The sequence below is a fragment of the Lontra canadensis genome, unplaced genomic scaffold (assembly GCF_010015895.1).
Source record: "Lontra canadensis isolate GAN:19392208 unplaced genomic scaffold, GSC_riverotter_1.0 scaffold43, whole genome shotgun sequence".
NCBI lineage: Eukaryota > Metazoa > Chordata > Mammalia > Carnivora > Mustelidae > Lontra > Lontra canadensis.
Window position 1 is genome coordinate 5,324,710 of NW_022631037.1, and position 12,121 is coordinate 5,336,830.

At 41.3% G+C, this 12,121-nt stretch overlaps 1 protein-coding gene across 1 annotated transcript in view; it reads right to left on the reverse strand.

Moving 5' to 3' along the window:
* The window catches only part of ANKFN1 (ankyrin repeat and fibronectin type III domain containing 1), a 405,557-nt gene that overhangs the window by 131,536 nt on the left and 261,900 nt on the right, over positions 1-12,121 (reverse strand). Inside the window, exons 4-5 of the mRNA XM_032872010.1 lie at positions 6,181-6,382; positions 3,274-3,484 (exon numbers count right to left, since the gene is read on the reverse strand). Coding sequence (XP_032727901.1) covers positions 3,274-3,484; positions 6,181-6,366 — 397 coding nt within the window. The 5' untranslated portion in view covers positions 6,367-6,382. The remainder of the gene's footprint in view (positions 1-3,273; positions 3,485-6,180; positions 6,383-12,121) is intronic.

The window sequence follows — 12,121 nt, forward strand, 5'->3', positions numbered from 1 at the left end:
TAATGTTTTTACACAAATACCAAAGCATTTAATATAGAGGATCTGGGTTCAAGTCATAGTTCTACCACTTCCTGGCTTTGTAGCATTGGGTGAATTATCTGACTTTTCTTATTCCAGTTTCCTCATTGATCAGAATGAGAAAACGGACTCCCATCTCACAGGCCAGATGTGAGGACCAAATGAGCTGATGCAAGCGAAAGGATTTTCACAATGTGTAAAAAGCTCTACGAACGTAAGGCCTCACTGTTATTTTTCTTCTCTTATATCCTGCCTCTGCAACTTCTGGGGAACAATTCACAGCAGGTGTTTGCTTATCTTGTTCTGGCTGGTGGACCATGGTTTTTCTCCTGGGCTGGCTCACATTCATGCACAGAAGCAATTCTCTTCCTCTTGTACTTGATATATAATGTGAATTAAACATCCCTGAAAACAGATTGTGCTTTTCTATCATGCTTCTCTCTAACAGGCATGGCACCTTAGTGTATAGTGTATAGAAAAGAGCAAAGAAATACACCATAGGATTTTAGCAAATGGCACAAAGGGAAAGATGCAAGGGCCTAGCGGCCATAGCCCTCCATATTGATTATTTGAAAAGGCAGTAAGTTCGCATAGAGGGATCCCAGGCACGGGTGTCCCAGAGACCTGGGTTTGAGTCCTTGACATCCCTATTCACTTGCCAGATGTGTGAACTTTGGTAATTCACTTAACCTCTCAGAATCTGTGCTACTGTGAAAACCAGAGACGATGCTTCACAGCTACTCAATCAATATTCTTTTGCCACCTTTACGCATGTGGGAGTCCACACAGGGTACAATCTCTTTGACTTCTTGGGTGGCCAAGGTGACTTAGGTGTCCTATTTCCTGTAGGCTAAAATCTGGGTTTATCTCTCACCTTCCTTTACAACTTTGTCAGATGTATGTGCTTATCAGGCCAGAGGGAATGAGAAAAACCAGGGACCTTTTGAATGAATTTACTTTTTGGTTTAACTAGATATTTAGGACGTGGGCTCTTTTATGAAGATTTAATTATGCACAAAGGGACTTGGGGAGATTGGAGTCTCACTGGTTTCACGGAAAATGCAGAGTTCTTTGTAACATCTCAGGTAAGTGGGACTGAGGTTGCATCCAGCACACTGCAGGCAACATCTGGATGAACGGTTTCCTTGTTCCTACAGAACGGGGCTCCGTCTGCATTCTCTGTGTTCAGGCGCCCTGATTCTCTCTCCACCACTCTCTTGCTGGATCTTTGGGACAGATATTATTGCAACATAAGTTGGAAGGTAGCAAAGAAGATTTTCCAGTTCCTTCCATCTCTATTTGCCCACCCCTCCGAGCCTCCCGCTCCATGAGAAAGAAGGGGCACTTTGACGATGGAGCGCTCATGAAAAGCCCCAATCCTACCGAACCCAGATCCTCACTCTGGTCGACATGGATGGGGTGAGTTCAGCATTTTTAAAATAAAGAGTTTTCTGATACAAGGATCTGCCTCTGTACCTAGTCTTTGGGTGGTGGGGGTTTGTGAAATTTCGGAGCAGAGATGTGGCCTCTAATTATATATTTGCTTGCTTCTCTTTCAGCCTTTTGGGTCTCACCACTTGGAAGTAAGTGAATCAGTATTAGTGAAAGTAACAGTTTGATGAGTTTACTTTTTTCTTTTAGGAAACATAAAAACTATGGCTCAGAGCCATTGTGGTCATTGGGTCAGAGAGTTTGCACCAAGGGGAATGCGAGTGCCTACCTCAGAATGTTGCCGTGAGGCTTAAAGGAGTGAATGCATGTAAAGTGCTCAGAATAGTGCCTGGCACGGGCTGAGGGCTCCGCGACTTTGTCCTGTCCACTCCGGGGCCAGCTCTGTCGTTGGCCCCAGAGCAGCTCCCTTTGGCAAAGTACTATCAGCTCTACTTCAGCATACACCGAGAAAGAAGCCAGTCCCGAAAGACCACACGTTATATGATTCTACTTACATGAAATGTCCTGAATGGGCGAATCTATAGGAAGAGGAAGCAGATTAGTGTCCGCCTAGGGCTGAGGAGTGAGAGGGTATGAGTGATGAAAATGGCCTAAGACTGACTGTAGTCATCACTACACATGGTGCATATACCAGAACCCACTGAACTGTACATTTGAAATGGATGAATTACGTGCACAGGAATTATATCTCAATAAAACTGTTCAAAGATACATCCAGAATTCCACCCCTGCTCACCATCAATGTCACTACCATGCCAGTCCAAGCCACCGCGTCTGTCTCCTGGCCTCCTAACTGGTCTTCCCCGTTCCAGAGTTGCCCCACCCCTGTCTATGCCCCACAGAGCACGGCATCGATCTTTCAAAGTGTAAAGCAGAGTATGTCATTCATGTGCTTCAGCTGCTCCGTCTCCCCATCCCATTTAAATCAATGTCAGCCTCTTGCCATAGCCTGCAAGAGCCTGCAAGAGCCAGAGTGCTCTTCCTCAGCGATCACTCTGCCCCTGATTGATGTGCTGTGGCCACACTGGCCTTATTCTTTGAACACGGCAATCTCATTCCTGCCTGCCTCGACACCTTTCTATTTGCTGCTCTGGAATCTGACCCCATATCTCCTCATGGTTCATTTCCTAATATCATGTAGGACCAGGCTCAGACATTATTACATCAGAGAAGCTTTTCTTGCCCAACCCTATTTAGAATAGTCCCCACTCTATCAATCTCTAGCCACTCACTTACTTTATTTTCTTCATAGCATTCGTCACTACTTGAGTTTACAATTTAATTGATCTATTTACTCACTTATTGGAAGTGTCCTCCACTACTGTCTAAATTATATGATAATAGGGACTTTATCTTGCTCACCATGTCGTTCCTGGTATCTAGAACAGTGCCCTGTCCTCAGTGTTTGTTGAATGAATGAGTGACTAAATGCAGCCAGCATAATGCCCATGGACACAGGACAATTGCACATGCATACTTAAACTTTTTCTAGGTACACTTCCTATTCTATAGCCTCACTTGGTATGTTTTACGTATTTTAAACTTGGGCTAAATTCTTAGGAGGAAGTTCTTTCTGGGTTCCCTTTTAATTCCACTCAGTGTATTCTGTTTAGAATGTAACTCGATGCCTAGGCTGATTAAACACTATCACTATATGCATGAAAGTCCATGAGAACATGTAAAGGAATTCAGAGCCTGTCTTCGTCAACTATTCCTGCTCTAAATGCTAGCAATGGCTATTTTGGTGGCAAGAAGCTGGGTCTAGACTTAACAGTAAATGGTTTCATTCCCAGGCTTACTTACAGTGTGGACTTTCTCGGGCCCCTGTCCTCAGCAGAATCCTGGCGATGGGCACGTTGTTGGTCATGATGGCGATATCCAGAGGCGTCAGCCCCTCACTATTAGGTGTGTTGAGATCTAGTTCCTCTGGTGTGTACTGATACAGGAGCATCTGCACAGCATCTATGTCCTGTTGTTCGACTGCTTCGAACATAGCTTCATTGCCCTGGAAGTTCTGGAGAGCAAGAGCATATGTAGGTGAGCACACTTTGATCTGCCAGCTTGCCTTTGTGGCTTAGCTGTTCTGACGCCAGCGACTGCATCCCCACTTATGACTGTCATTTATCCCAACACACGTGACTTTTTAAATGCAGCTGGAATCCTCCCTCCTTCAAATAGGCTCTGAATGGATCTCTACATTTAGATGCACCGAGACCACACCGTACAGCATATCTGGTTTACAGCTAAGAGCAAGCATCAGCTTTCCTCGCGAGCAGCCTGTACGGTACTGTCTGATAGGTCATTACGAGCTGTTCTGTGAAGAATGCAGCATGCAGTCATAAGTGTGGTGCATACTGGATTAAGCTGCCTTATCTCATTATTTTACTCAGAGCCTTAGTAATTCTAACATGAAGTTATGCAGTTATGACTCTCCAATAGATGGGAAACATGTTTGTTTGTTTGTTTGTTTGTTTTTCCATCGCATTTGTTTTAACTGCCCCTGGAACAGGCGTCTACAGAACACAGTTCTGGAAAATCTGGCATAGATAAATGCAGCACTGGTCGCTGAAATGATGACTGGCTTGCCACTGAGAGCACGCTTTCTCTCTGACTCATTGCCTTCCCTCCCCATCCCCAGGTCCCTACTATCACTCAGACCCAGACCACTGTCATCCCTTGCCTGGATGGCAGTGACCTGCCCATTGCTCGTCCTAAGGTCTTCCAGCCCATGCTCCATACTGACACAAGAATAATCCCACTAAAGTTGATGATGTTACATACCCCTTCCTTTCTGCAACTCTCAAATAGCTCTCATTGCCTGCAGGCCAGCTCCCCAGTTCCTAGGCTCCTCTGTACTAACCTCTGCACCTTGTCAGCCCAAAGCCCTAATCACTGAATACCTGGCATTTCTAAGCCCTCAAGGGAAGGGCTCAAGAAGTAGTGTCCAGCAAGGGTTTCAGTGCCTGGGTGGCCTATGGTGCTGAGAGGGCCAAAGTTGAATATTCATAGGATGCAAATCACCTATAGAACCATAATAACTAAGGACAATAGGGTTACATTGAAAAGCTCTATCAGAGATTCACAGTAAACAAAGGAGAAAAGTTCTGGAATTCTCTCAAATATGTATTTTTGCAGCTCAAGGGAGAAGAGCAACACATACACTACAAATCTATCTGGTATCTTCTCCGGGAGTTGTTTGCTCTTTAAAAATGTTAAAATACCATTGGTCCTGACATAGCACAGGGCTCGCTTGATAAAACCACGCAAGGTCTTCAGTGACCAAATATTTAAGTTGGCAGGGTTTATTTTTAGTATCACCAAAAATCAATTATCTCCATCGAAGGCTGCAGGTCGGCCTGAACCCATGACACATGATTGAAATTTGAGAGAATACAGCACTGTTATGCAAATACATGTTTTGACAATGGGGTCCCAAGGGATAAAACTATTTTTGGTATGCAGCTTTCTTTGCTACAGGACAGACTGCTGAATGGAAAAGTGTTTTGTCTACAGTCTGCCAAACGAAAGAGCCTCTGCTGCTGAGGCCGTAACTCAGCCACATCCGAGCCCTCCCAGAAGATGAGCTTGAAATGAGACAACACATGAGAAAACAGAGACAACAAAGTTAGCAATGCTGCTCCGTCCACAGTTGTGTATTTGTATGTGATCCTTAGCATGCCTAATTTCTCATGCGCCATATTTGCTCTCACTCTCGAGTCATTTCCTCCTCCATGCTTTTGTTGGCAAACCGTAGCATGCTTCTCCCTGGAAAGGCTAGGGCTCATTTCTGTGTTAAGCTCAAACAAGTACTGCCGTTACCCCCTGCAGAAACGCCCTTGCCAATCATGGTAATATTATGCCCTCGGCTTTTAGCGAGGGTCGGTGTCAGAGACTACTCTATGACAATGTCTATAACATCACCAATACTGACCTTCCTTCTCTATCACATAATTCACTGTGGCATCTTATAAAGGCCAGAGGACTCAGCAAAAGAAATACACTCATTTCTTCTGGTAGACTGGTATACTTTCAGTTACTAGCTAATGGGATGCTATAACCAACTGGGCTTCCCTTTCTGCTTTGACTGACTAGGAGCTCAGAGAGAATTGTCATGGTTTAAGTTTTAGGTACTATATTTGCCTAGGATTTTATTATATCTATTTCTCTTTCTATCCCCATTATTTTCTAGGTTTTTTTCCCACTCCTTCCTTCCTCCCTTCTTTCCTCGCTCACTCTCTCCCTCTCTACCACTTTATTTCCCATTACATAATACATTCACACATTTTTTGCCTAGATTCTATTTTGAATGCCTCTGGAAAAGCATATGGGTCATACATTATAAATAAGTAAATGAAATGTCCATTGTTCATTCGATATCTGAATGAACACTGGGGCTCTCAGAAAGCCTATTTAATTCATGCTCCCATTTGTCACACTGCCATTTTGTTGTTGTTTCTTTGATACGTTAGAAAAAGAAAAACTAAGAGAAAAGAAAGGGCAAGAAATTAAGAAAAAGAGAGGAAAACTCTCACAATCCATTTTTAGCTCACAGCACAGACATGCGCAGGTCCTGCCTTCCTGCACTCTCAGCACTTCTAAAACTATAAATGCAGGTTCTGAAGTGAATGTGGAGCATCTTAGAATCTCCTCAAACTCAAACACAACTGCACCAATCAAGCAGAGACAAGAATAAAAACACAGTGTTATTACCACTGAGGTCTTTCTGAGGCTCAGCCGATCTGTTCTTGTTCGAAAATAGGCCTCGTCAAATGAAGAGTGGCTCCCCTTCAGTTTCTCAGAGAGGTTTCTGTACAGGCGTTTGGCGGCATTGGGAGACGATGGGGCACTATGTTTCTTCGACTGAGAAAGATGAAGGTTCTGCATTTGTTGAGTCATTTTCACACGGCAGTTCCTAAGAGGAGAAAAATCTGATGATGTATCATTTACACAAGATAATTATAAGTTGACAAAGGATTTTATCATCACCAGCAGCCATCTGGAATCCTAATAAAATACTGTAGCTGGAAGGGATCTTGAAGAGGTCCAGCTTATTTACGTTATAGACAAGAAAGTTAAACCCAGGGAAGCAAGCAGCTTGTTTTTGGCCATATAGCTAACTGGGGGCAAGAATGAAATGACAACATCCATTTACTATGTTAACATATACATTTATCTACAAACCTATATATGACAGGAGCCTCTAGTCTTTCAGTCTTTATCCCAATGGGAAGAAGTGTCTCAAATCTATAATCTATGAGTTCTGTTCCATTTCTTTTGGGTGTATTTAACTGGCATCTTTCTACCTACCTCCTTTTAGATGCTGCCTTCTGTTGGGTGTGGTTGTTCCTGCAGATGCCCCTTCTCTTGAGCTGTTAAATTGTGCCTCTTGTCTGAGATTTGGTGAGCTACCTCAGTGATCAGAAGTTTGGGGGATTTATACCCAAAGGTCCCTCTCTGCTCACCTCAGATACCCCAGACAGTGTCCTCCAGGGCGCTCATTACTGGTGTCCTCCAAGTTGTACCTGACTGCTGTTCCACAAATCTCTATACAGGTCCTCACAAATGTCATCCTTGGAATCAATTTCCAGATCAGCCATGCCATTTCAAAAGGCATCCACCATTAAGTTGGGTATTATTACTGAAATATTGATGCTACTGAGGCTATGGCTATGCACATCTGTGCATTGGATGAGCAAACGCATGCATGAAAAAATGGCTGAGGGAGTTATGTGCCAAGTGTCTCCACCCCAGGGGAGCCTCTGGTACACAGGGACCAGGTCTCTCTGGAGCATGCTGTTGTCTTCCCACCACCTCCCCTTGACTCTCCAATGGAGCCTTCTATTTGTAATCCTACCATTGCTAGTTAGTTGTGCCCCGCAGAGGTCATCTCCAGTCCTTGACTTTTCAAAGGCTTATGGACCCCCTGATACAATATCATGTAGAACCTCTTTTATCAACCCAACTCTTCACAGGATTGACTTCAAAGCTCTCCCAACTTCTACAGGACACATTCTAAATTCTTTAGCCCCACATACAGGTGCGTGCCTCTCCAGCTTCATCTCTTACTGTTCCTCTATGTTTTATGTTTCAGTCTTTCTGATCTCTTTAGGGTTTCCTAAACAGTGCAAACTCTTTCCTACCTCTGGGTGCTTGTTTGCACTGCTTTTGCTTGTACTGGAATTCCATCTGTGCTTTCATCACCTAGGAAATGATTGCTGATACTTAAAGTCTATGCTCAAGTGATCTCTGACAGCCACAGGCAAATCTGTGTATTACTTTACTCACTCACTTAGTATCTGCCTCTTACAGAAAATATGTTATTGTATTACAGCTGTTTGGCATTCTGTCTTCTAGCTAGTCTGTATGCTTCTCAAGAACAAGGACTGCCAAGTATTAATTTTTTTTTTAAAGATTTTATTTATTTGACAGACTGAGATCACAAGTAGGCAGAGAGGCAGGCAGAGAGAGAGAGGAGGAAGCAGGCTCCCCGCTGAGTAGAAAGCCCGACGTGGGGCTCGATCCCAGAACCCTGAGATCATGACCTGAGCTGAAGGCAGAAGCTTTAACCCACTAAGCCACCCAGGCACCTCTAATTTTTATAGCTAAAATATGTCTGCCTCGAAGTACAAGAAATACAATACCGATTAGGCTATGAATTGCTTCTCTTCCAGCTACTGACTATGTGACCTTGGGTGAGTTATTTAACACATCTGAATCTTATTTTTCTCATTTATAAAATAGAGAAAATACTAACATCATATACAGTTATGAGTATTTGATGAGATGATGCATGTAGAGAGCTTAGAATATAGGGAAACTCATGGCAGCTATCATTTTTGTTACAGTAAATGTTCAATACATACTTTAGAATAAACGAATGCTCATATGAGAGTCTATGACAAATAATGTATTAAGGGACTACTCAGAAAGCTCATTTCCTCCTCAAGCTTCTGAATTGGGTTCCATCTGGTGCCAACTAACCTTGACTTACTTTCACTTTAACAAATGGAAAGCTGTCCTCCTTACATTGTCGAATGTCTTTAGGCACCTTTTAAGTCTTGCTTGCAATCTCCTCCAACACAAAAAGACTTCCTGGTACCTTCTGAGGTCGTCAGATCTATTCAGTTGTAGTCACATGTACCAGGCCCCACCTAGTCTTAGCTAAATGGCCATATTTACATTTGGAAGGATGACTTAAAGCACTATCTGTAGTGTGTATGTACATATGGGAGTATTTTCATTTTTAATAATCTTTTAATTTACACAAAAACAGAAATAGAGGGGGGTAGGTGATTTGGCATCTTTCTCGTTCCATCTATAGATCCTTTAACTTTGATTCAATAGCAATTACAGCATTTCCTCTATATCTTGCTCTTCCCACAGAAATTCCAGATTGATATGCAAGCTGGCTCACATGGAGATTGCCTTAACCTCTTTCTTTCTGCCTTCTGTCTCTAGCCTTTTCCTTCAGTGTTAATGCCCCAGGTTCAAGCCATCTGTCTTGTCTACATCATTATCATTCCCAAAATAACTCTACATTCTTTTGTATCTCACACAGTGCCCAGGAGTCCAGTAAATAAATTCTTGTCGATTGATCAAATTCCAGTTACTTGCCCTTTAACTGATGACACCTACCCACATGGCCCCTTTTGTCTTTGCTCATCTCCCATCTGTTCCCTTCAGTCAAAATAGGTTGACTTTCTCTGTCTCTTTGACTTCCTTCTCATACTGCCCCAGCTGTCCCTTCCTTCCTGGCCATCTTTCAGCATGTTTCTATTCTTCTAGATTTCATCTGTCATTATATTTTCTTTTCCCCCCCTCTATATTTAAAATTTTGTCTGATGAAAGATATTTAGAAAGACACTTTGTATTATTTGTTCTCATAAACATGCATGCTCCTCCCAACTAATTGTACTCTTAAATTTTTACCCTCATAGAAAGGGATAAACCTTTGAGAAGCAGTGTAGCTTTGGCTCTGGAATTTGGCAGACCCAAGCTTGGATCATGATATTGTTATCTATAATCTAAAGTGACTCTAGGAAATTTATTTAAATTCTCAGAGTCTGTTTCATCATAATAAGGAGAGTTCTTACAGAGTTGTGAAGATTAAATGAATTAACAAATGAAAGCATGCATCCTGTTTAATGCTAAGAGCTGCACAATACAGAGTAGCAATTGTTAAGATTACCTCAATCTTCTTCCCAAAGAAGGGAAGACACTAGAGTACATTGTAGTAATTTAAATAGCTTTCTCATTTGTTTTAAATATTGTTTTAAGATATGACTTTATGTATTTATTATACTATTTAGTTTTATTTTGATAGAAAAATGTAAGCTTAGATATTTTTATATGGATGTTTACAGTAACTTTTAGTAAAACAGAAAGTTGAACTTCAAACTATTAGCAGAAAGAGAGGAATAAAGATAAGCCTAAAAAATTAAAAAATATAAAAACACAAAATAAAAACACAAGATAAACAGAAATGTAAAATGAAATCGTAACAATAAGACTGAATATATCTATGAACACAATATACCCAAATGGCTTAATTTCCTAATAAAAGACAAAACTTTTCAACTGAGTTTTTGTTTTTTCTTTAAGTAGGCTCCATGCCCAGCATGGAGCCCAACATGGGGCTTGAGCTCACAACCCTGAGATCAAGACCTGAGCTGAAATCAAGAGTCAGATGCTTAACTAGCTGAACCACCCAGTTACTCCTCTAACTGATATTACAAGTGGTGCCCCTAAATAAACATTTCACGGAAATGTTTATTTCACAGAAAAATTAAAAATAAAAGAATAGCATGAGAGTGGGAATGGCAAAGTAATGACCTCCAAAAATCACTCCTCCATAAAAGCAATAAGAACACTAGCAGGAATTGTCAAAATTAACTTCATCAGAACTGTGGAAATTAACCAAAGGTCTGCAGCAATCCAAGAAGTGTTTATTTGAGAATAGTGGCTGATTTGGTAAGAACAGTGCGCTTTGTGGCATTTTTAACTTGCTCAGTTCCTATCTTCCTCAACTCTGTGATAGCCTTGAAGACCATCAATGTACACTGATGATAAAAACAAAACAAAACACACACACACACACACACACACACACACACACACACAGTAACTGGGCAGTCACTGGATGGTGAAGAATGGTGACAGAGCTCCTTCAAAATGTCATTTTGAGAGAATCATTATTTGACCTGACTGGTGGTTCCCTGGAAGACCCCACTCAAAGATTTTTCTTTATTTGACCTGCCTCAGAGTTCACAAAGTGCGCATAACCTTCTCCTCTAAGGAATCGTGTCAAAAACAAACGTTTACAATTGTTTAATCATCACAGCTGCCCGAGGTGATAGATAAAAGGTGGGGCAAACAACAGACCAACCAAAAAACTTAAAAGGAAATGAGATGTCCATGAAGGACTTTGAAAAGCTCTGACACACTGCTAGGGATCTATCAGACCATATGTATGCCCAGCGCTGGGCACATTCTCATAAAATACCTGAAAAGGTCCTAAGCTCTTATTTCTGTCTGATGTTGAGTCTGTGTGCAAGCAGGAAGTGAAGAGTAAGGCAGTGCTGTCAACTGCCAGGTTGAGTATGTAAAGTGTGCCCCAGCATGTGCACGGAGCCCTTCTGTAAAGACTGGAAGACTTACTAGTTTCAGGCATTTAAGAAAACTGTCGTTTATTCATTAGCTGATCACTAAGCTAACCAAGTAGAGACTTCGGCAGCCACTGAAGTGACAAAAAATACAGAGTTCACATTTAATTCTGAAAAATCACTAAACAATAAACCCTGAGGAGATGGGATAATCTGATTTCTAGAGTGGTGACATTATATTATTTAAGATGCCTAGTTTTTAACAAGAAAAATATGAGCCATACACAAAACAAACAAAAATATGTCCCATTCACAGGAAATAAAGCAATCAATAAACACCACCCTGAAGAAGTCTGAATGTTACTTATTAGACAAAAATTCTAAATATGATACCAAAGGAAACCATCTCTAAAGAAATAAATAACTGTGAGAATAATATCTCAGCAAATAAGAGAATACCAGTAAAGAGGCAGAATTTATAAAACAAATCCAGCACCAAATAAATATCGTGAAGTTGAAACATAGAACTGAAATGAAAAATTCGCTAGACAAGCTCAATATCAGATTTGAATAGGAAGAAGGAAGAATCAGCAAAGTTGAAGATAGGTCAATTAAGATTATCCAGTTTTAGGAGCAAAAAGAGAAAAACATGAAAAATGAACAGTCTCAGAGAAGTGTGGAACACTACCAAATCTACCAACATACACGTAATAGGAGTTTACGAAGGAGAAAGATGGGGACAGAAAGAATATTTGAAGAAATAATGGTCATAAACTTCCCCAAATTGATGAGATGCATTAACTTACACATCCGAGAGGCTCAATGAACACCAAGTAATATGCATTCAAAGAGATTCACAGCTAGACACATCATAATTAAACCACCAAAAGCTAAAAACAAAGGGAAAATTCTAAAAACAAGAAATAACTTTACGGTGAGAGGCAAGATGGCGGAGGAGTAGCAGAGTAAAATGACATCAGATCCCAGGAGTTCAGCTACATAGGTAACAAACCATTCTGAATACCTACAAACTCAACAGAAGATAAAAG